At 43.2% G+C, this 25,542-nt stretch overlaps 1 protein-coding gene across 2 annotated transcripts in view; it reads right to left on the bottom strand.

Annotated features, from left to right (window-relative positions):
• Positions 1 to 25,542, bottom strand: part of LOC124222857 (uncharacterized) — a 115,133-nt gene that overhangs the window by 26,625 nt on the left and 62,966 nt on the right. The window contains exons 3-5 of one of the 2 annotated variants that reach the window (XM_046634297.2): positions 22,350 to 22,470; positions 21,293 to 21,471; positions 19,527 to 19,625 (exon numbers count right to left, since the gene is read on the bottom strand). In XM_046634297.2, the coding sequence (XP_046490253.1) occupies positions 19,527 to 19,625; positions 21,293 to 21,471; positions 22,350 to 22,470 (399 nt within the window). The remainder of the gene's footprint in view (positions 1 to 19,526; positions 19,626 to 21,292; positions 21,472 to 22,349; positions 22,471 to 25,542) is intronic. The other variant, XM_046634299.2, reaches the window with a different exon arrangement.

The raw sequence follows: 25,542 nt of genomic DNA, 5'->3' as shown, positions 1-25,542 counted from the left end.
TAAACGAGATATGATGTAATTATGACTGGGCAGAATTTCCGTCATCATTTTCGTTCGAAGCGTGTATTGTAAGGTTTTTAAATTGTATTCTACTTGCCGTCAATATTAGTGCATCGATATTCGAACACAGTTGAGAGAGAATATAGAACGAGGGATGATTTGACTGTGTGATTAATTATATTTAAATCTGGGAAACAAGCGTCGGAGTGAATTTGCATTTTTCAAAGCCCTGTCTCTCGCTTTAATTTCTCCAATTTCGCGAAACGAAATCCGTACAGTTAGCATGATTATATTATGTGTTATTCGGATCGGATTTCTGACGAGAATCCTGGAGAAGTTTAATTCGCATTGGCTAGTGAAAGGGAGAAGTACATGTGTGCGTGTGTTTTTGCGCTAGTGTGTGAACCCATATAACACCCGGGGATTCGTACATGCATGCGCCATACACGGAGAGGAGATATAATAACTGGGTTTGAACTTTGAGTCAGGCGCTGCTTGCTATTCATGAAAGCTCGTAACAACTACCCGGGTTATTTCAGCGACACTCGCTCCCCAGCGGTCATCCAGACTACGATTCTCAATTTCGTCCGGGGCTGGAATTCGGGACCGTTGGCGTACAGGTAATTGCACTTTTTCAATTACGCGTTGAAATAATCCACCGAAAGTCGCAGTCGCGGTTCGAATCGTCCAAGATTTCATCTGCATTGCAAAAAGCAACCCCTCAATTCACTCTGTACGCGATTCCGAATCGGGATCTTCCTGTCCTATCTCTTCTTTCGCACTGGTCGATATTTGCCTTACCATTCATCCTGCACAGGCTTAACGGATTTAAGGATCCCCGTGTAAAACACGGAATCAATTTTACCCCGCAAGAGTGAGATAGTCCGACGACCTCAGACTGGAGTCAGATTACGAATCGAACCGTCTACATTAATGCGATCTAGGGTTTGAAAAATTTTTCAAAACCTCGACCCAGGGGTTCTTTTGCTCCTGGCTATTGCATTTTGCATAATTTTTTTAAAATTTAAAAATGCACGTGGTCCAAGTGTAGAAAGGTCGATACGTGTAGGCGGATAAAGTGTAGAACACTGAAATCTGTCTGTGAATGTAGATAGATTGAAAAATAAAATATTTTCTCTAGACAAATTTATGTGAAATAGAAAGAAAAAAAAATGCAGAATGAGGAAATGAATGGAAGAGTTTAAGTGTGGAAAGGTCAAAGTATGGAAAGCGAAATTACATAAAACGGTGAAAATTGTATTTTGATTTCATATTTTGGTTTTTTTTTAGAGATTTACCTTTCGAAATTTTGACTTTTCTGTATTTCGACTTTCTGCAGTTTAATATTCTGTGAAATAAATATTCTTACCTTCGAAAATTTGATCCTGCGACTTTTCTGTTTTCTCGGCTTTCTACATTTTACCACAACGCTGCTACTTGAACTACTTGAAAAAGTGATAAGATACTCTTCAATTATTATATTTCAAGGAACACTGGTTACCTTCAGTAAAATGAAATTTCAAATATGGAAAGAAAATGATCATAAAATAATACAATATCGGAAAATTGATCATTCTACTCAATAAATCATAAACTAGTTACTTTTCAATATTTCGAGCTGAAAATTGACCGTATAACTCTCAATATGGCAAAACCAAATGACTTTTGGAATGTGTGTATGCCATTTTGAATTTCAAAATTTCGACTCCACATTCGTGATCAGTGACACAAAAATCTCTCAATCCTTGTTACATAAAATTTCATTGAAATCCATTTGTTAGATTTTACCGTTCCCTTGAAAATGTTAAATGGGGAAATCAACCCTGTGGCAGTACGGGTTAGAGTTAAACTAAAATTTTGACAAAATTGAAGATTTGTTTTTCAATTATTTCGAGCCAATTAGGGGGGTGAGACAGTTGAAATTCAAAAACGACCTTTTCAAAAATCACCCTATTCTACATTTCAACCCGGGAACGATTCACCCCTTCCTCGGGCAAACGGTCCCGAATTCGGGCATGCATCAACGCCGTCCGGAGCTTGCGAAGCGAGCTTCCGGTAGACGTGTACGCGTCCTAATCCAGCGGGGCGCGTGTGTGTCTTCAGAGGGTGACTCGGCCTCCCGGCGCCTCGTCGCTTCCTTCGCATCCATCACGCCCTTCGCCTCCGGTTCCTAATTTATTTTCTCTCGCCGTTCGGTCACGTTTTCAATTTCACCTCTCGCCCTCTCCTTCTCTTCCTCCTCCTCCTCCTCCCGCTCTGACTGCTTGTTTTGTCCACCTCACAGCAGCCAAGAGCTGTCCCGTTGTCTGCGGCCAATTCAGTCGCCTCGCCATTTTGCACCTGCTGACTTTCTTACCCTTCCCTAACAATTATTTTCTCGATTCTCTACGCGCGTCCAGCAAAGCTGACCCAATTCGTTTTGTATCCGGGTCGTGACGCGTGATTTCACGATCAGGAATTTGGATGGATTTTTTCAATCGATCGCTCTATTTTCAAAAATGACAAGCAAACAATTTTTCATATATTCACAGGTTTTCTGTTTCACCTCCGTTCGAAGTCCACGAATTATTGAAGGCGGACTCAGGCGAAGTTTTAATAATATCGAGTTTTCCGTTTTTCAAATGAATAAAAAAAGTGCGATCAAAAATGTTTTACAATAAATTTAGATCATTGTGGTATGTGGATTGAAAATGAATTTCAATATTCAACAAAATTTCAAACTTTCTCAAACGGTGCGCTTGAAATTTTGTGCCAAAAATTCCTTGCGCGTACAATTTCATCACAGAAGATTGAATTTTTTTTTAGCACACACACTAGGAAGATTTGAATTTTGTTGAAGGGAATTTTCGATAGCATCTTTTTTGGTCATTTTAATAACGAAAAACTTGGTATTGCCGAAATTTCACCGAACTGCCCCCTTGATTATCGATCATTGCGGATTTCTCGTTTTTACAAGTGTTTTGAGAGAGCTTTGCACACTTATTTACAATATCCGATGTGTGTATTTATCTTAGCGCTTTTATCATCGTCGATAAATGGCCTAATCTAACCACAGTATACAATAACACATATGTAATCAATTCAAATTCAACGAGTTGGCAAAATATAATTCATGGAATATATGAGAAATGTTCAAATTTATCGAAAGCTGAGAAAACTGTCAGTTTTGTTGTAATACAGGTCTGCGAAACAGTGTTTCATTTCAGATAAATGTGATGTTTTTGTTAGACACTATATTTACAAGTATGCTGAATCCAAAAATGACTCCCATTTCACTCTATCGCGTACGGTATTTTTGCAAAATACGAAGTGTTTGTACAAAAAACGGATAGCGGTAATGAAAAAACCACCCTTTTATTACAATGAACTAAATAATATTTCATATAAAATTGAAGAAACAGTTTCAAATTTTTCATTCTTTGTTCATTCTTTTTCCCTATGAAACGTTTTCTTTTTCTCTTTTGATACTTCTCCGAATACGCTGCTGATTTCCATTTTCTCTTTCCCTGTTTGTATTTATTCTTGAGTGCTCACTCTAATACATATTAAATGAAAGTGAGAAATCACTTTTGCATAGGATCTTTAGAATCAAAAATAGGACACCAAATTTCGACTAAAACAGGCGTTTCACTCTAAATGAAACTACAAACACGAGTTGAAGAAAAAACCTGACGCGTGACGTGATGAAATTTTTTTCAGTATGTTTCCTGATTTCAGTGACTAAGGATCTTGCAGATCTGCCTAATCGGCGCAATATAAATTTTCACTTTGTTTAAAAATAAAAAAAAAAAAAATAAATAAAAACGAGTCTTCTCGCAGATGATTATTTCCCTGACAACTCGATTCGAACAGTTGTGTCGTGTTTTTTGTGATCCTTGCACGATCACTTCGACCCCCAGCTACGGTGATTAAAGCGCGACTGCAGAGAGTCCCACTCGTGAAATTCAACCCACGCTCCTCGCCCCTCGAGAGCGAAATATAACACTTTGAAAGTATTCCGTTGATCACAGAAGCGGCTGCGATATGGCGGCGAGAGTCGTAGTCGGGAAGATGAAGCTTAGGTGTTCCCGGGTGCCTGCGAGTCCTCGATCCGACGTCACCTCTCACCGTCTACTTTACACCCCTCCCTCTCTCCCTCTACCTTCCTCCCGGGAGGTTTTCCCCTTTCTTATTTCATCCCTCTTGAATTCCTCTCCTCGTCCTCCCGCAGGAGCGCGTTCCTTCTCTTCCTCTCTCGAGTTTCCCCCGCGTTTCATTCCGCGACTTTATGCAAATGATCTTCCTCCAGGAGCGAAGATCCTCTCTTTGCACCGCCGAGTCTGCGTCTCTTTCTCTTCCACCTATACAGGCCCCGTTTTATTTTTCCACACCCCCATCTGCGTTCGGGATTCACTTCGGTGGCCTTTTTCTTTTTCGTCACCGCCTCGGCGAATCTTCGGCAAATTGTCAAATCACGCGGTCGCATCGTTCGGTCTGCGAAAATTATAAGCCGGATTACTCGAGCTTAGTCCAGCTTAGTTTGGGCTTATCAGGAATCGATCAAACGGTGACACGGAGCGTGTTTGTTTCCTTGTTCATCCGCGGATTATACCGATTCACGAACGCTCGTTTGCCGCCGAATTGACGCTCTGATCGCTGCTGGGCTACTTGTTCGTTACAGATTATCCGTGTTCGGGGAAATGGAGAACTCGGGGAAAATTGGGTCTACCAAATGCTCTTAGAGCCTTACCCGATACCTGCGCAAACAGCTGCTGACACGATTAACTTCCCGGAATAGCCGCGAGTCGCTCGATCATGTTACCGTGGCTGTTAATAAAGCACCGTCGAATCTCATTTTTACACCGCTGTTTGCACTGTTCTAATTCAGGCCACTCTCCCCGGTGGAGGAAGAGGAGGTAGGGTGAAAAATGAGAGCAGCAAGAAGAAGTCGAATGAAACGCGAAACTTGAGGTCGGAGAGAAATTCTCATCTTGGATAACGTTTTGCAAATTTTGCAAGCTCAGCGGACAATTAATTCGCGCCACCAGGTGCGGGGAGCTTTTTTTTCTAACATTCTACACGATTTTTGCTAATAGATACTTTCGAATAAACATGTGCCGCTGTTTCAAACAATTCTTGTAACGCTAATACCGAAATTGAATGAACTGGATCGTCATTCTCACTGGCAAATAATCCTTCGAGCAAATTGTTCAAAGAAGCGCAAGGGGCGAGATTTTTGATTCAGGACTGTTTTGGTAAATCAGAATGTGTAAAAATCCGAAAACGGTGCGTATTAATTTAGGTTACGGTGAACCGCAATAAAGACGGTGAAAAACCGAATGAATATAACGCCTAAAAAATGTACGCCGAAGAATTTCTTTTCTTTTCTTAATCCGGATTTCAGGAGGTGAATAAATAATCTCAGCTTCCGGGTTCTTAATTTAATAATCTCGGACATCTGAAAGGTCGACTTTATAGCGGTAGGGATAAGTTGCGGGGTGAGAAAAGGGTTGCGTGAAAGGTGAAGAATCCCGAAGGAGGGGGTGAAAACAATTATGGGCGAAGGGTGCGCGAGCGGACTTCATCCTAGAAGGGGAACTAGGAATCCACCCTAGAGAAATACGAGCTTGCAATTTACTCGACTTGGCTTGCGAGAAGGCAAGTTGAGGCTGGCGGAAATGGAGCGAAACAGGGTTGCTCTGGTTTGCGCGTTTTAAATACTCCGTGCCGGTGAATTCTTCGCCGGATTTATCAACCCCTCTTCTTCCCGTTTCTCTTTTTCCTTTTTGGTTTAATTACTCGACCGTACCTCCTCCTACCTCCTCCGTTTTTGCCAAACTTTGGCAGAATAACGGCGGGCACTCTGTTTGTTTCAGAAACGGAGCTATAACGGAGAAAAGTGGGAACGCGAGCTAAGAAAGCTGCGAAAAGCGACAGTGCGAGAAATGAGGGGCGAGAACAGAGCGATAAACTTCCGAAAGAGTTATCCTTGCGAATTGTATTCAACGATTTATCGCTCTTATAACCGTTTCGGGGAAAAATATTGCTCGCTTATTTTCCAAGGATCGATTGATCGATCATTTTACCCGATACGATTCTCTTAGATTCTCAATTTTCAAACGACTCGACTCTTCTCGACGCAGAGTAGAATAAAATGTTAAAATACTCCATTTTATTTTCGTTGCAAGTATAACAATAGTACCGCTGTGCCAGCTGGATTTACGGCTTGAGAAAATTTCGCAGTGATAATCCTGATACGTATATTCAAAAAATGCGTATATCAACCTTACGAATTTTACTGTATAGAATTATCCTGTAAAAGTCGGTGCTTAACAACACGGGGAATGGCTCGTTTCTGCTGCCGCTTGTGTCGCTTGATTTATTTACCGGAGACAAAGTAGCTCGAGAAGGGTGCAGAAGCGATAAGCTTTTTCGAAACAACGTTGGCTCCGTGAGGGCGTGAAATTTTCGCTTTTCAAATATAAATCAGCAGTCACTGAGAAATTTATAAAAAAAAAAAAACATCCCCAATCGATAAAAAGATTTATCATTTCGTTGAGTATTTTTTTAAGTTTTCGAAAATCGCGAACTTGTATCTATATGTAGATATTATATCAGGGTTTCCAAAGAGATTTTTTTTTAACCGTGCCTCAAAGTTTCGGTAGAGCGTTTCAATTGGAATATTTCATCCAAATATGAGCTTTTATCATCGATACTTGGAAGGGCCTATTTCCTTTTTTCCATTTTCAATTTAAATGACGCGTAAGGAGGATCGAAAGATTTTTGAATTTTTTTTTCCTTGTAAACAGCTCGACTTATGAACGAATACAGATTTTCAAGTTAGAATTTTCCTATCTCTAACTGATTAAGAGATATTCGCCAATAAACATTGAGTCATCTTGAATATCTCTTAACCTGTTACAGTCGGGAAAATTCTGTCACAGTACTTTGTTATGGAACGTAAAATTTCCTATAAGAATCTATATTTAGATAGTTTACAAGTCAAGCTGTTCGCGGGGGAAAAAAAAAAAAAAAATGAAAAATATTCCGATATTTTTGGCCTGTTATTTAAATGAAAAGTGGAAAAAATCAAATAGGTGCTTCTAAATATCAATATTAAGAGCCCATATTTAGCTGGGATATTCCGTTTGAGATGCTCTACTGAAATTTTGATGCGCGTTTATTTTAGTTCGCGAATTTTTTCCAAAGACTTGTTTGGATGCCGCGTACCTGTAGCGGTCCCCACTTAATCTATATTTGACGACGGTGCAAGATTCGAGGAGCAGCGAGCACCTACGGTCAGCATAATCGGTATTAGGCCCGATATCGAAACTGCTTGCGTCGAGTTTATACCCTGAACACCCTCCGTCCCTTCGGGGAAGGAATATACACGCCTCTGTGCGAGATCGAGTGTGCAGACGTTCGTGTAATTCGCGGCAGAAACACACGTATAACCGTAGAGCTTGCTAATAAATTATCAAATTAACCGGGTCCAGCGGCCCTGCAGCTGCTGCTGCTGCTGGTGCTGAGTGTGGCAGAAAAATATAAAACCTGCGTCAACTTCACCGCCGGTTCCATTCCCTTGGAAAAATTTTCATCCCCCGGCCTCGCAAAGTCCCGAAATAATGAAATGAGCGGAAGGAAAAATAATAATATGTGTACATTTTGCAGAATATTATAACGAACGTGGGTGAGAATGAAAATTTCTGCTTTCTTTGTTTGAAGATTTTTTTTTTTTCTAATCAGGTGTGCAAAACATATATACACAAATATTAAACTGGTCAAAAAAACAATTATCTTGTAATTATTACAAGTAATAATATGCGATACATGTAATTTCAATTTTTTTATTAACTTTGCTCGAGTTGAAAATTAATTGAATGACATGATTTCGTGGCGGTATAAATTCTTGACGAATGAAAAAAAAAAAAAAAAGACGCACAACATTTGGTCACAAGTCTAGTATTTTCGTTGTTAATATCGAAAAAAGTGAATTTTTACATGATTTCAATCTCAGCTTTGAATAACTTTTCACAGAGTTGAGATATCAAAAAATTATAAGAGACCTTTTTTGTAGGGTATTAAATTCCCTATCAAAATATGTGGTGAACATTTATGTACAAGACCTTGTTACTGAGTACAAGATTCAGAAATAATTATAATTATCTTTGCGTATTAATTGAATGGAAAATGAAAAATTGCGTTTAAGAATCACTAAATGTTAACATTAAGGGCTCAAATTAAGACACGCATCTTATTTCCTGTTCCTACGACTACTGCACATGTGATTTTGAAAAAAAATACAGTCGACTTTTTTGGACCAGTTTAATTATATGCAGGGAGAAAATAAGTGATTGAAATCCTGGTTACGGTTCTCTTCCTTTTTTATATTCCTTGTCCTGTTTTCAAGAAAATAGCTCAGCAGGGAATCCTTTCTAGTGAATCATCGGGTTACTTGGAGAATATGAAGATGAATTGTCGAGCCGAGAGTCGGCGACTCGGTTCTTGGCTCTTTATCCTCAGACAGCATTAGCGTGTCCCATGTTAGGCTAATAAATAGCTAAAGTTTGAAGCACGTGGGTCATACGTCTCTGCGCAACGTCGCGTCGTTGTAAATCCGAAACTTGTACACGATACGACAAAAGAGCATTGAGAGCTTTCCGGGCTTGCATCCTTTTCCATAACCGGAACGAATTGAATTCGAGTATCAAGATCTTGTCGAGTTAAAAAAACTATTGTCCTTTTAAACATGTTTCACCGAAGTCCTTGGTTTTTGTTCTCGGTTTATTTCTCCCGCAGTATCGCGGAAGTGGGTTCTATTTTTTCTTACTTTTTTTACATCGCTTACAATGGAGATGCAATGACGAGGCGATCGATGATGTCGAAAGTTTGGAAAACGCGGCGCTTTTCCACGAGAAAAAACGAAATCTTACCGTAGTGAAAGGGCGCTTCACAAAGGGAGAAAAAATGAAGAATAAAATAAGAAAAAAAAAAAAACAAATTACCCTGAAACAAAAACGACACCCCGCAAAGAGGAGAAACAGGAGAACGAAAGTTGTCTCGTAAAAAACGTTTTGTTCAGAGAAATGAAAAGTGAGGGTGAGATATTGTGCCCAAAATTCAAGCGAGCTTCGCTGCTGCTCCATGATTCTGATGCTGCTGCTGCTGCTGTTGCACAGGCTCTGGTTTAATTTAACTCGACGAGACAATAAAACGGCGACATTCGGGGAGGGGGGCGGGGGGGGGGGGGGGCGTCGGTTTGTTTTACTGTAGCCCAAAAGTTCGTCCGTCTAGTCCTGCTTTGACTCACTTTAATCACAATAAAGATAAAATTAACGCCATCATCCGTTTCTGCAATTTTCTACTCATGTTTTAACCCCCCTCGGTCACACTCGCTTTCGTCTTTCTGGCTTATTTCATGTCTAGAATTTTCTTTAACCTTCCGATTGCAAGCACGGATGTGTGAATGACTACGCTCGAAATTATGATTCACCCTGAAATTCTCAATCACTTGCGATATTTCCAGTTAGAAAATTATCAAGTTTGAAATAATTATCGCCCGGAATAAATTTCGATTATACGATTGTGGAAGCAGCTTAAGTTTTCCGTTCTCACACTGCAGGTTCAAAGTTCGAATAAGAATGCAAATTGTTTTTTTTTTTTTCTCAGCTTATTGAATACAACAAATTCAAATTTAGTAAACCTGTCTTTAGATTCGTAATTAGCAACCGAAAAAACCTGATGTACCAGTTTTCATTCAAATCCATTCATTTATTCTCAATATATCGTCATTTTTGTTTGATTTTCTGAAATTTTGTTGTTTAAATAATCGAAAAAGTACCGAATCGATCAGAGCCAAAATCTAATCAGTACTAAGTTTGGAAAAGACGCGTCGATTGAGACCAAAATCATTGAAAGCCGGTAACTCATTGTTGAAATATCGTCGGACAAAAAAAATTATCACATACGTACATCAGAAAATGATTGGAGCTGATTCTCTAAACATGAAAACGTAAAGATCTAGTCAGAACTCATCTTCTCATTTTCACGTTGATCACAATAACTTCCTTTTTCTTCGAAAGCAGAGAAACTGAAAGTTAAAAAGCAGCACGAGTATAATTTTTGTTCACCGAACGATCGAGTAACGAAATTCGATTGCACGACGCGATACAATGTATTCCAAAGAAAACATTGATGTGAATTTTGAGCTGCGAAAGATTGGTCCGAGAAACAAACTGGCGATGAGAAAAGAATGGAGGAAGAAAAAAAGAAGCATGCTGCCGAAGGAAACTTTTCTCGTTAATATGGATTTTTCCATCTTTTTTTTCTTTTTTTTTTTTTTTTTTCTTTTATTTTCACTCGCTCGCTCTCCGATATTGCGGGTGTGCACGTGTGTGTGTGTGTGTGTGTCTGGGTGAATTTTTTAAATTCGAGACATTTGTTTACCAGTAGATAGACTCCGAGGCGTGGCTCGGCTGATAACCTATTCCCCATCGCTTATCGAGCTTTCAATAAGTTTGCGGAAACTTTCTGAACCCCTCGAAAACAGCCGGGAGACCAAGATGGACGGAGCGGATGTTGAGAGGTGAAAAGCCAGGGGCGGAAGCGAGGTTTTCGCGGCGATGCTCGTGGTTTTGAGGTTTCGGGGTACCTCTGGCTTGCGGTGGTGAGAAGCTACCCGAAATTGAATACATTTTCCTGCAGGAACGAAATGACGGGAATTCCGAACTCTCGAACCTGGCATCTGGTGGCACTTTCCTCGATGGGTTGAAAATTGTTAACGAAGGGTTTAAAAAAGGTGCGATTCGGTATTAGGGCCGAATTTTATCACAGCAACTGATCGGTGGAAAAACTTGTGGATCGAAAATTTCAACAATTGATCGCTGACTGGACGAAAAATGATTTCCGTACCTCTTTCGTAATATTTTCGTGTTTACACACCGAGGAAACTTCTTGACTATTTCAAACTTTTTAAAGTACCCAACCGATGAAACCAAAAAGTTTGCTATGTATTTACTATTCTTCTTGTTTATGTTCATTCTTAATCTATTTTCTTATATCTTTTGCGATAATTTAACTGTTCAGACTTGATTCAATTGATGAAAACGTATCTTTCATCCAGAAAAAACCAGAAAATACAGTATTGAAAGCAATAATCCCACTGAACAGTCACTTGTGAAAAATTTTCTTGCAATTCAAACGATATTCGAACTGTTATTATGGGGATGCTGATTTGACAATAATTTTGAATCTGCCGTAACAAACGGAATTTTTTTTTTTCGTTGCTCTATTTCCTCCCCTAACGACAGGCAATACTCGGAGCTAAGAGCTTGCGACATTCTAGGAAAAGCTCTGCTTGAACCTTCGCCACGAAGAGAATATCGAGTGTATACTTACTATTAGCCCGGTTATAGGAACCCCGGTGTCAGCTTCCATAAAGCTTTAGAGCTCGTCGCCTAATAGGTTTAGCGGTCGGAGATACGGGATAGAGGAAGGAAACAAGAAAGAGACGGCATCGAGGAGCGGAATACTAGAATCTGTTTCTGCAGGATTCTACGAGGTCCTTTCCTCTCCTCATCATGGCCACCATAGTCGCCGGTGCTGTCAGCCCCAAGGTGTTTTTCGACTTCGAGTGTGGACTGCTCGTTTCGACCATTATGGAAACCGCCGCCACTTCTTGATATTGGTTTCGCGTTTCGCGCCGAGGATCCTGGACCAGGGAAATCCAGGATCCTTCAGGACACTGAAAGCTGAGGTTTTTTTTTTTGTTTTTTTTTCGGACGGGATCATAAAGCGAAACGACTATTAGATTCGTCACCTTGGAAGAGAAACGACCGGAAAAATGTTTGCTCGCTTGTTCGTCTCGATAGATTTTCCTCTCTTTTGCACTTTTTTGTTTGTGTCTTTTTCTTTTCTTCTCACTGTCTTTTGAATCGCGTGCTTACCTCTCTCTCTCTGTCCTTCTCTCTCCGTTATTAAAATATATAATGGATCAGAAGTGACGTCCGACGAGAGTTTTCGCGACTTGACGTTGACGCTTTCGAAAATTAAGAACGGCTTTTAAATCAGGATCCTACTTCAGAGGGCAGCTTTCTGGTGTTGTGGCGGTTTTTTCCCTGCTCAGCAAGCGTGATTGAAGTGAATTTCTTCCTTTTATTCTCTCTCTTTCCCTTTTTCTCTCTCAAGTTCTTATTATTCTCTGCAGCCATCCAGCTCGCGCAAGTGTTTGGCTCAGCTTTCATTTGCGACACATTAAGCGTGGGGTCCTTTTCACCCCGCGCTTTTCCACCTTCGATTCTACATGCGCTTTGTTGGAATTAAGCTGCGCTTTGATGTTTTTCAAGGCTGAGACGATCCACCTTGGGATTCAAACGCTCGTATAATAATGGCCTCGATGACTTGCTGCGATTATTGTTATTCATACCTTAAGGTATGATCTGGCGTAAGAAAACTTACTGTCAGCCTTGATTGACATTGAAGCGGGTCGTAACCACAGTCATTACTCCGGCTCACAGTCCTCTTTCTGTGATCTTGAAGGACCTCGCCTTCCTGTTTCTTCACAAAATTTTCGTTGAGTTTACTCTCTTCTTCTTCTTATTTTTGGCTTTACGTGTATGCGGAAAAAAAGATTATCCTTCAAGCGAAATCGCAAAAAACAGGTGATTCCATGATTGACCAAGCTTGCGGGACATTCGTCGACCATCCGCTTTCCTCTTTCGCTAGTTTGAGTCCAACACGTTTCGCCACTGTGTATTATAATATCGGAGGATCAGCCGCGGATTGAGAATCCGGCGGAATGTTATGAAAAGACATGGATATACGGCCTTGGTTGTGCCCAATACTCGACTGGAGGCTGAGATGTTTCCAAAGCTGCGGTAACATTCTCCGTGTGGCTTGTAAACACACTCGTACCCACACATAATCGTCGGAACAAAGCAGTGAGCACGGATGAAGGAAAGATTCGGAACCGATAGCTTATCGCAACACACCTTCCTGGAAGCCCAGACCACATCCATCGCCCATGGCATTGACGAGGGATCAATACTCCGATGAGATATGGGATTGCATCCGGGCCCTATACCTCAAATCCCGGATTCGCCAAGCTGTACAGTGCTGAAATACAATTTTTACCGCTCAATTCCATCGCGAATTTGCCGCCTTGCCTTGACCTTCGGGGTCAATGGGCTGGGAGAGAAATTGGAACCAGTGAAAATTGTCGATTCGTAATTGTTCGTTCCGAAATTTTGACCCCTTCAAAGTCTCTGGTTCTTCTGGCGGTTCGGAAGTTCAACCCTTGCACAGTTTCGAATGTACTGTGGAGTAATTTAAAAACGCTTATTTCTCCCGTCTGCGAGAATTGCGAGATATCTGCAGTAGACGGGTTTCTAGATGAGAAAAGCACGTTGCCGGTGAGCTTTTTACCGTAGACTGAAACATCGGGAGAAACTAGTTGTGGGGTTTCTCGTGTTGGTTGAGCCGGTTCGGTGAGTGCCTACATCGCTTTTAGTGCCAGAGAAGCATAATAAATGTTCAATCAGCAAATTGAATGCGTCTAATACGAAAAGTAGGTTCCGTTGGGCCATTTGAAGTAGCCGAAAACTCTGCTGTGAGAAACTCACGGCTGCAAGGCCTTTGCCATTTCAGATTTGAACCGCCAGTGATGTGATACGTTAACTAACTGATTTACTTTGCCTCAGTTCCGACTCATTTGGAGCTAAGCTTTGACCGTGGGTAACCTTTGTCCGCATCATTCAACTACGGCATCAAAGTAGTAAAATCTCTTTCGGAGAAAACGTGCTGAAGTACAGCGCTACATCCTTTGGGAATATTTGCCTCTTTAACTCTGGATGAAAGGCAAAGGTGCATGAGAGAAAAATCCGGGTTTGATAGTTTCAGAAACTGACCAATCACAGTTACCGAACTTTGCCAGTTCACCTTTCTAAGGTGTACGGAAGTCTGTTGGAAGTTTTCGCTGATAGTACGAACTTCCATGATCTGCTTCTCGTTCTTTGCTAAGAATACAATTGGAGGACCGGAATTTCTGGCGAATCCTTGTTGCGCGGCGAGTCGAGTTGAACAGAGGACTCATGATACGGACAGACAAACCCGTTCGATTGTCCGAGTGAAGAATCAAAAGTTCTTACCGGTTGATCGAGGAAAAGGGTCAGAAAAAGCCAGGCGCGTTTCAGCGTCTCATTTTTTCTATATTTCAAAACTCTCTGACTAAAACCGCACCTCGAGAGACGTCGCATCATTTCGACACGGTCAAAGGGTCGCATTATTCAAACGCACGTTTCTATTCATATTATATCCGTTGGAAAGTTTGAAAACGCCCCCGCGTGTTTCCTCTGCCAAGGGGGTGGAGGGTAAAAGTTATCCGATCATTTCGAAACAAAGCGCCGGGGGATTTGAAACTTCCACGAAAGACGAATAAACCTTGATCTTTCTCGAATATCCCGTATCCCTTATATTATACGTTTATGCCTTCCGACCAGATGTACACAGAGGTTTGATGTCTCCACTTTCCCAACCACCTCTCAGCCCAGCTTAGCCCTCGATCCAGACCTAGGGTCGCATCCGTTTCAGATCACATTTCCGATTCCCCAATCACCTTTCAGGCGGTTGTCTGATTACCGAAGGTTAGATTTGATAGTTTCGTGTATTCGCGAAGGGGCTTCCACTCATGAATATCGGTGTATCCGTAACTTCAAGACTTCGAACCTTAACTTCTTGACATCAACAGATTTCACATGATTTCAAATTACCTCCAGCGACTTCAGGATATCAGGATTTCAACCACATTCTAACAGTTCTCATGTTGTTTCAAATGACATCAAGTGACTTTGAACGACATCAAGGGACTGCTAGTGACTCCATGACCAATCATGACACAACGACTTTAAGCGACTTCACGACATTCTTAATGACTATGTGACTCCACAGGACTTTTCTTACGCTGTACATTCGACTGTAGAAAGAGTTACCTTATTGTGAATTCATCAAATACAAAGTGCAGAGCTTTTCACAGTTCCTCGACTGAAATAGTAACAAGAACCGTCAGAAGTTTCTTAATCCTTTGTTTCAACTTTTCCATCAGTTGTCAAGGAAAAAAGGAGACAGTCTCTTCTCCGCCATTTTACATCCCCGTCCATTTTGCCGTCTCGGGTACATTGAGGGAACTGGCAAAGGGTCCAGCAACGCGGAATCGATCACTTCGATGAAGCTATTAGATATTATAATAAGCCGTCCCGGCGGCTGGCTGGTCGTGCGGTAGAAAGGGTATGGGGAGCACTTTGTGCAATTTTTTAACGCCATGCACTCAAGGGGCAGACTATAGAAATTGGCTTTATCCTGGAGAGTGGAGCAAGGTAAGTGCTACTTTATTAGCGGGAGCGAACTATGATTGAAAATTGCGACTTCCCGGTCCCGGGCTCGCGGCACTTTGGAGTCACGTCAAGTCGCGTGTCGGCTGACATAACGTGCCCACGTCTCTATCCCTGAATAAGAATAAAGAACCGGCAGTCGGGGTCGAAGAATACGAGCCTTGAAGAGTTGATTAATCAAATATATTCAGGGGTTCGTCGTAGCTCCAGCGTTAAATTCATCTCCGGATGAAACGATCGCAATGTGCGGTCCGCAATTATCATCCAACCCTCGCGGTGGCTTCTTGGTAAATGAAAAATTCACCGTTCAACCAGCCTTTTAGCCGAATCGAAATCCCCGAGAGATCCGACCGTCGTCTCCCGAGGGACAGTTAATTTTTCAAGGAGCCCCGGAGCAGCGGGTCGCCGCAATCCTCCGTGATATCTTATCTCGCATTATATTTCAATCTTCGCTCTCGGCTCTTCAGGCAATTAACCAGACGTCAGTCAGCCCGTTTCCTGTTTATAACGAGAAAGTCTTCCATCCTCGCATCCGCTATTTTCTCGATACCCGCCCGGAGTTTTCATCATCCTCCACCTTCGTCTTCATCCTGTATAGAATTGAATAATGCCCCGAGTACAAACAATGCCTGCGGAAAGACGGGGGAAGACGAGTGAAACTACCGAGTCGAGATGAGAGTTCCATTTCTGCCAAGGCAGATGAAGTGGCGCCTCCTGGTTATTTAAATACCTTCTCCGATTCGCGTCGGCCGCCTCGAGGTTCCCATTCAAAGCGTCTCAGTCGCAACCTCTGCGCCACGGTTCTCGGTTGATAATTTTCTTATTAGCGCTTGAGACTTTGTTTTGGTGATTCTGTTTATCCATCTTACCTACTCCCTCCCGAATTCCCCGCTGGGCCCATAGACTCACGGCTTGCCGAAAACTCGGGAAAGTCCCGATTTTAATTCGACTACTGAGAACGTCTGCTATAGCTTACCCTAAGTCAACTTCAAATGCTCCGAAATTACAATCGAGGTTGACAAGCTCGGGTCAAAATTCGTATCTCAAACTCACGCCGATGCTTTACCTCGTTTCTCGTACTAATTAGCTCAGATTTAAAAAATCACTCGAGACAAGAAGGATAATCGCTCTGCGACGTGGAAAATTGTATTTAATTCCAATTAAAGATTCCAATTACCAAATGATTTTGCAAACATTGCGAAACTGGATCTCGAAGGGTACTGACAACGCTAAGTAATCGAAATTACGGTTCATTCGCTGTTCGGAATAACAAATAGTGGTGTGAGATTCTTGTTTTTAAGTTATCTAAAATTTTAAGAGAATAACGAAATACATGATCCACATCAATTAACATGAATATCGAATAACGGTTTGGATCATTTTTTCGAGGTCACAATTGTCCTCTGGAATCGCTTAGCTGATCGCAAGTGGTGTCTTCAGGGTAAGAGGAATCGGTATGAGAAGAAACTCTGGAACTTGTGACGTTTTTATTTGAATTTATAATTCTTTCAGAAAGTTTTTGACACAGGTTTTCCCCGACAATAAGTCGTCTTGAGGCGGGGGCGAGACGGAGGAAGCGATAACGCAGACCTGTCCGTGGTTGTTATTTTTGTCTGACGTGTCGCGAAGAGAGATCGCCGGGCTTTCAAACGGGGCAGAGAAGAGATCGGGTAAAAGCTGAGCGGCGGTGAGGCGTCGGAAGGGGGGCGAGAGACAAGAATGAAAAGGTGCTTGCGGAGGCTTACATTCAAACGACTTCATAACTGCCTTTCTACCCTTGCTGCGCTGCTGCGCCGCTGCTCTCAATCCCCGTCTCTTATTCCCCTCCAGCGAAACAAGGCTGCCTCTTTGGTGATGTGATAAATCTACAACCCTTAGTCCCTCGCGTGAAACCTGCAGCGGCCCTGCTCTCTCTGCTTTTTCCTTTCTTTCTCCCTTCTACTTCCCCCATACGCTCGAATCCACAAGGGAAACATTTCTTCCTTCGAAAATATTCGACAAATTTGGATCATGGATTCAAAGTAACTGGCGAAGATACATTTGTACGATCAGATAAATGTTTTGGTCTTTGAAACCAGAAATGTGTCGACTCGAGTAAATTTTAACGCCAATGTACGACAACCCAATCAACTTGAACTTTTTTTAACGACGGAAAAAGACGTGTGTCATTCCCGTGTTTGAAAAAGTTATAGAATCTTTTAGAATGGGGGATGCCACCGCTCCAACTGACTTTATCGATCATCGTATCGTTGTCCGACTTTGTCGATAAAGGATACGGTCAGGCAGAGCGGGGCTCTAGACGATTTTTACTCTCGATCGATAAGACCAGCTCGAAGGTTTGTGAAATGGTTTGCGTCTTGGCTTTGTCAGTAATATACGGATTTGTGTCCAGAACTCTTCTTGCTATTCTAACGTTGAAATTCAATAAAATTGTTTTGTACTTAAGACGTGCAAATTCAACTTACTTTTCGATACTCTTCAGAAATGCAGCTAAAAAAACAAAGATGTTCCGTCGTGTTTTCTCAGCTATCGATCCTACAATGTGTCGGAAGCAATTTTTGAGTCTTTGAGGTCCAAAAAAGTGTGGCTACAATATGGGATTCTGCGAAAAAAGTTCTTGGGCCTGACAAATTGCAAAAATATATCAATCTAAACATCGCAAAGTAATTTTTTGATTAATTTTGGTATCGCCGTTGACATATTTGTAGGTAAAAATTTTGTCTCAAGCTCAACCTTATACTCCTATTAATGTTTCAAAATCGAGAGAAGAATATTTTCAGACCAGCGTATGAGTACGCAAGATTTTCGTGATTTGCAGTATGGAAGAATTTAATTGCCACAAAACGAATCGGAAGTACCGTAAACGCTGGAATAAAACCTAGTCAACTATTTTCATCATCGCAAAGCTGCTAATGATCATCGCAGTGGTATCGCACCAGTGCCAGTTGGGTTAATCGATTGCCTTGAACTCAGTCCATTATAAGTTAACGATCCCCATTCCTCAGTCATACAATTCACTTCTCGCCAGGACACAGTAAAAAAATTATGCCGCTAACGAGAAGGAGAAAGAACGATATTCAACTGCAGAATAAGTATAACAGTCTCGATGCAAAGAATTAACAATCATCAAAGACCATGCGATGCGTGTGGCAGTGTGGATTGTAACAGCGCCGCGAGATGTGTATCAAGGTGCAAAAACAAGAGTTTAGAAAGTTGAAAGTAGCAAACTGGGTTAGAGTAATTTGATACGTATAGTTGTATTATCTGGGTCACATGCGGTGAAAACTGTATACACTACGAAACAGAGTCCAGGCAGCGTGAAGTAAAGCGGCGATAGCGTGCGGTGGGTGCAGTTTGCTCGGTTGCTGCTTGAGGGGTGGTCGTAGGGCTGCGGGATTACAGAGGTGGAGCTGAAGGGGCCCATTCGGGGTGCAAAATGGGCGGAGTGAGGATTTGCGGGGGCCGATGCCTGGTGGAAAGTTCCTGTCATGATAGGAGCTTCGTTCCGATCTCAAACATCAAGGATAGTCGGTGGGAGAAGTGCAGGAAAGCAAGCGATCTGAGGGTGAAAATCGCGAGCCTGGAGTTGGCGTGAAACTTGAGTTTGAACTGATGCAAAAAAGTATTCTTGTTCTTCTTCAACGTGATTTTTTTTTTCTCTTGCACACGGTGCTTATGCTCACTTCTCTTCGTATTTGCTCGGATTTTATTCTTTTCAACTAATACTGGATGGATAAGTCATGTGTACACCTCCAGGTACCCATAGGCTAAGTCAGTGAAAATCTCTTCTTCCCGACTTTCCTCTTACCAGAGTTTCTCAAGTGAGATAGTTCCCAGAGTTCTGCTTGTACTTGAATGAGAGCTGCCGAGAATCGATAGATGGAGAGACAGATCGCGTTTCAGGCGAGCTCTGAAAGGCTTTTTATTATCTTTAAGTGAGCTTGTCAAGCTGGTGAAGGTTTTCCACCGAGAGTCTGAAGCGTTTTCTGAGCGTTATATCCGCGACGCGGTTTGAAAACCCCCCAAAAACGGGAACCAGGAAGAGGAAAGTCCGTTGGGGTAATGGTCTGAGGGAACAGTGTGCAGTTATTAGACGATGCTAGAAGGTGTTAGGCTCTCTATGGTGGTGAAAATATGGGGATAGCAGCATTTCTTATATCTTACCACCACCAATGACAGTGTCTGGTTGTGAGTTGTCTGATGCCTGGATGTCCATTTTTCGCTGCAACGTGGTCGTAGCGGTGGTAGTAGTAATGGGCGACCCTGCGTAACAAACACCAAACGCATTCCGCGTCTATCAAGTATGCACAAAAATTTCTAGAAAGCGCTTTTGTCGGGGGGTCTTCAGCCCTGGTGGTAAAAGATATTCCATCATTTCTAACGCTCGTAGATTTTCACTACCGGGGTTGAAGAGCCCCTCGTTCTATTAGGTCAATCACAGCCCGGTTCGATTAGTAATACGAATGGATTGCAGTAGCCGACACCAGTTATTGCCATCGAGCTAGTCAGAATGATTCAGCAGGGTGACGCGTTTATTTAGTTGATTAAAAAAGCAGACACATAGTGACACTTACATGTGTGTATATTATGCATGATATGGTATAGCTGCGCAGGGAAGTATAACGCTTGGGCTGAGTGCAGGCGAACCTGAAGAGGTTGGTAGTCAAGAGTTGACTGGAAAAAATGGGAATAAAACAGAACCTGAAAACTGTGTTTCACCCTTGTGTATCCCAGTAAAGATTAAGAGAGCTTACGAGACGAAAAGAACAGCTTGAGGTTCGCGTCAGGAAGTTCAAATGCCACGTTTAAAGATGTTTGTTCAGCAGATAAGCGAAGGCAGACAGCCAGGTAGACGTGATCACCGTCATAAAGTCCCCTTCGGAACTGTACGAGAAATAAATTCACTCCTTATACGTACTTTTATCGCCGACTGGTGTATCCCGAAGGAATTTTGCGCGACGTAACATTGCGCTGTCAACTTTTAAACGGAATAGTTTACCGAAAACTTTTATACCCAAGGGTGTCAAGAGAATGGAACTGCGGTGCAATACAGGTTTTGCATTATACACTGATTGTGAGCGGAAAGATGGGAAAACTCAGAATGCGGAAATTTTTTTTCACTGGTACCAATTCGACTCGGGGATGGCCGACTGGAGCAATTGGCTAACGGGACCGTCACATACGTCAGATTTCACCCCGGGGTGAAATACACGCTGCTTCCACCCCTGCAGTACGCGTCGTTTAATTCAACGTCCAATTACCAAAGCGAGTGCATCAGGAAGGATGGAAAGAGCAACGAGCGCGAATGGATCGAATGACAAAGCGGGTGGCACTCTGGTAACGACGTATGACAACGGCGAACGCGAGTATCATGTTTTGAAAAAGGCGTCAGTCGCCTCACTGTCCACATTTGCGTTTCAATTCCCGCCGATGGTTGACCTGATTTTTCGCGCCCCCATCGTCACTTTGTAACCCAATTACCCAGCTGCTTTTCTCTTCGTCCGGTTACCTTTAGTGTTCCGTTATTCCTCTCGAGGGTGAAGTTTTCTCTTGTACCGTTTTATCAATTTTTCTTTCTCCAACGAACAACTGGAGAACCGCTTCCGGGGTTCGAATAAGGCACAATTACTGCGGGCCGACTTGGAAAACCACTAGACTTTAAAGACGTCGTTCTAACCGAGGTCAAGGTTTCCGTTGCGCGTTTCGGTCCGCTTCAAGATCTTACTTCTGATAAGTGTAATAGTCCATTTCCCGACAAATACCTGCTCAAAGTTATTACCAATCATTCTCTCTCGCTTTCTCAAACCATCAATTGCGCTTGGGGTCGCGTACCCGATGTACTCCTTTTCCAGTGCATTGGAGGTTCGAGTTCGTACATAGCCTGATCAACAGATTTCACGTCCTTGATTTATCGTGACACTCTGACTTACCGGGGTAGTAGACCGAGTCATCGGAAACGGAGTATCTGGCTTCGGGTATCGTCAAGTTGCAGCCGACCGTGACCTCCTCCGGAAGATCCTTATCCTTAAGTAGAATCCGCGAACTAATCGCGTACAACATATTATCCACAGACTGGGTGACCTCTGGCCTCTGGATCTGTTCCACGCCTCTGGAAAAAGCGAAACACAGCATCATGAGCGAAGCTTCTCGGTAAGCTTTTGAGGGGTCGTGAATTATCAAGTGTCAATATCAACGAGCGCGTTTCACTCTCCGCGGTGCTTCCAGCCGATTAATTTTTCATCCCTTCAAGGGCCACGCGGTCCGCTGCATTATTGACACAACAGAACGGGGATTGACTCGAAACACGCAGCATGGAACGTGACGTGTGTCAGGGTGGGGAAGCGTCAACAGTAAACATAGCGAGCCAGGCCTTTGTTTTACAGCGGTGTACACGTCGATGTCGCACGTTTGATAGGAGCAAACGAAAAAACATGCGCTGATCATCGCGATTCGATCGAGAATCGAGGAGGGCTGGGCTTATTAAGGGCTCAGAAACGACAGGGGCGATGGGCTGGCTAGATTGCGGGGTAATTACTTGGCGCACAATTATAGATCCACGACACACCATCGCGAGTCTAATAAGCAGTCCGCGGTATAACAATTTTCCACACGCCATTGTAATTCCTTAATTCGCCGGTAAACCCGCCACCACCATTCCTCCCATGTGGACAACTTGTAAAACACCTACGTCTTCATTAACCGCACGTTTCCCATGGTCCCAACGAACCTGTGAGCCGTGCAACTCGGACCCTAAACAACACCCACTTCCTATCCAGGATCTAAAGAACTGATTTCTACCCTCTTCTTGCCACTTTAACTCCTTTCAAACCATCGTGCTTTGTGGAATCGCCGGCTTTGACGAACCTCCTGAAAACTCGCTGGCGAGGAACCTGGTCTTCAGGTTCAGACCGATTTTGTGAACAAACCTACGCTCCAAAACGCGAAGCGATGAAAATCGATCACGATATGAAGGCAATTTGTACTTACTCGACGTATATCTGAAGGTTGGGCCTCGGGTAGAGATCTTCGGCGAAGCATGTCAGTTCCACACCTTCCGTTCCGTTGACACTTTTTTTACTTTGTATCAAGCTGAAGTTCTTCCCCGTAGCTGAAACAAACATTTCGTGGCTTGTTAGTCCGCTCTTTAAACCAGGGGTGGAATCCACGTGACACTTTAATTTCCCCAGGTTCGACCCCCGGGGCTTACGGTAATTCAGCTCAAAATTATTACCTCAAAAGTTGTAGAGAGAGAGAATTCTTAAATCACCTGAAAGTGAAATTTGATAAATTATACGGGCGAAGAGGATGACCAGCCGTGAAAGTTTCGACGAAACATTATACCAGCCTTCGAGAGTTTGTGAAAGCTACACCGCCTGTCGGGAAGTTTAGCTTGCATCACAAGATCAACCAACTGGCGAAGCGTGAAAATCACGGTACGTAACACCCGTAGCTTTAACGTAATTGCCTTGGTTAAAAGTTACCGACTGTCAAGCCCGATTCAAGCAGCAAGAGCTTGCCCGATTTTATCCCGACATTCGATCATCCGTGGCAACGTTTTTCAGGATGAAAATCGACGTCGAGGATAAGCTATGGTTTCCTACGTCAATTTTCTCGTGTTGTCTCACGACTAAAAGTGGTAGTCGATGGATCATAGGCCACTTATTCGGAAAACCAAAGCTTACGGAACGTCGTTGAGACACGGATGGAGGCCAAGGAGTGAACGTACAAGCGAACGAATGAACGTACAATCCAAGGGCGAGGGGTTCTGGAATATTTTTATATACCAGAGCACGGGGTATCTGACCTGTCTTATTACTTCCAGCTTAGTGAAGCCCTCGACTCCCACCAACGACAGGCTGAGAATACACCTTCGATTCATTTTTAACCATCTCATCCGGCGTCTTATATTGATTTCGTATTTCTCGCGGACGGAGTAACGCAGCGTCTCTCGTATCCGGAGCACATCTCGGATATATCTCGTATTCTTGGGGAAAAGCGGAGGAGAAAAGGGTTGAAAAGAGTAGTGCTGTAAGGCAGAAGTAACGTCTTGGAGAGTAACGCTTTATATACCAAAGCGTCTGCTTCAGGATGGGTGACACTGGTGGAGTTAAAATAAGAAACACGAAGCGTAAGAAAAAGAAACAGAAGACGAAGACGAAGAAGAAGAAGAAGAATAAGAAGAAGACAAGAAAGAATTGAAAGAAAAAGGAAACAGACACTGTAGACGCGATAGTAATGGATAGACAGTGTCTGACGGTCGTATTTTCAACTCAGCGTAGAATTCTATCTTATTTCTCAGCTCCCCGTCCTCTTTCTCTCTTTCATTTTTTTTTTTTTTAACATCATACCCTGTTTCATTTATTCCCCGCCTCAAATCGATCCGGTTCACTCCGTTCCCTCCATTAAATATATTCGATTACGATCGACCTCACGTCGAAAGATTTTGGTCTCTCAATTATTTCTGACGAGCTCCATAATCGGCCGACGGTGGGCGTCTTATGATCCGGTGAATTTCCAACGGAGAAATTGAGCTTTTGGGATGGGTCGCACATGATGATGCCCACCGAGAATTTATAGTGTTAATTAAGAAGCCCTAGGCAGAGCCGGGAATGTGCAGGTTCTCGGTATTCCCTCAGTGATAAAGTTGACTCAATATTTAATTTGAAGCGTGTTTACGCAGCTCCCGATTTATGGCTTCTGTGTCGTGCCTATCAGGCTGGGGTACCGTTGTTCCGTAAATAAATCCCTTCCTCCTCCCTTCTCGATGCAGATTTACCCTCGCGTGTCCCAGTCTCGATATTCCGTTCTAAAGGGGGCTTGAAATATGATCGTAAATTAGGTGGATAAATAACACTTGCGGCGGTGCGGAGAAGCCGAAGGACCGATCGTTGCAACGGTGGCATGAAACGGTTAAAAGTGAGCGGGGATCGCGAAATATACGCGGTTAAAATTGGCGAGCAAAAAACCCCTCCAGAAAAAAAAAAATCACATCTCGTTAAACGCGCAGTCAAGTGAACAAACGGAACGATTTGAACGGTTAAGGATACGGAAAGTAAACCTACGGCTTATTGTCAACGAAACAATTTGCTTTTCGAAAATTAATTTTCCAACGGTAGTGAAGAGGCTCTTCCAGTTGGGAGAAAAGCTCACCCAAAGAGGATCTGGTGGATCTGGAGAGGCTGTTAATTAACTGGGAACTCGACCTGCAGGCCTCGAGTACAACACCGTTATAATAGAAAACCCGGTCGGGGGTTCCTCAGCGGTCGTCGAAGGCACGACGTCGTCATCCTCTCAGCTGCCACCGTGAATTGACCAGCGAACCGAAGCTCGAGTTCCTCCGGAGGCAGGATCTGCTGCAGGATGAGGACCTAAGAGAGAAGGAATGCTGAATCCACCAAAGAATTTCTTTCGCCCAACGCCGGCGGCCCCGCAGGGTCGAGGCGGATGGTGAACGACCGTCATTTGTCACGAGGAAGCTAGGACCGAGTGCCGGGTGGAGGGCAAGAGGGAAAGAAGGAAAGCGGGGAGAGGGTCAGGATGCAAATTGTATGGGCACTGCGTTTGTCGGGGAGCAGTGGACCATGGAAAACTCAGCTTCCCACCTCTCCTACCCAGCATCACTTGCGCTACCGCCTCATCGAACCTTGGTGAGTACACACAATCCTTGGTTCCTTACCTCGGATTGGACCCGACGCGATGGTGCAGACGGCTTATTAAAAAACCCCTTGTTCAACGGAGGAGAAATGACAAAGATAATAACGATGATAACTCTGGAGGGAGTTCGCTCCCCGGCCCAACTCTCATTTGTTTAAGAGCCCTTCTTATGTACAATTCTCCGCCACCCGGTGTCAATCTAACCGATTTTTCATATCAGCGGTTTTCTTGACTCGCCGGTATACGATCCTCGCCTTCACTCGACTCGCTGCATATGCGAAGAAGTTTTTGATGAATCAAGTTCGAGCGCCCGTGGATCACACTCTCCGAGTCAGAGAGGGTGTACCTACAGCCGTTATTTTGGAAGCCACGATCGGAAGGGATGGTTCCTGCCCGTACATCCAACCCGCCGTCAAAGGAAGCGTGGTGAACCACGCGGCGATAAGACGTGGCGTTATTAAAAAATTCCGCGAAGCGGTGTGTAGGGTGCAGGGGTTGAAGGCGGAGGAGATGAGGCAAGAAGGAG

The sequence above is a fragment of the Neodiprion pinetum genome, chromosome 7, assembly GCF_021155775.2.
Source record: "Neodiprion pinetum isolate iyNeoPine1 chromosome 7, iyNeoPine1.2, whole genome shotgun sequence".
Taxonomy (NCBI): domain Eukaryota; kingdom Metazoa; phylum Arthropoda; class Insecta; order Hymenoptera; family Diprionidae; genus Neodiprion; species Neodiprion pinetum.
Note: the sequence above shows the minus strand (reverse complement) of the source record. Positions and strands in the feature narration are given on the sequence as shown.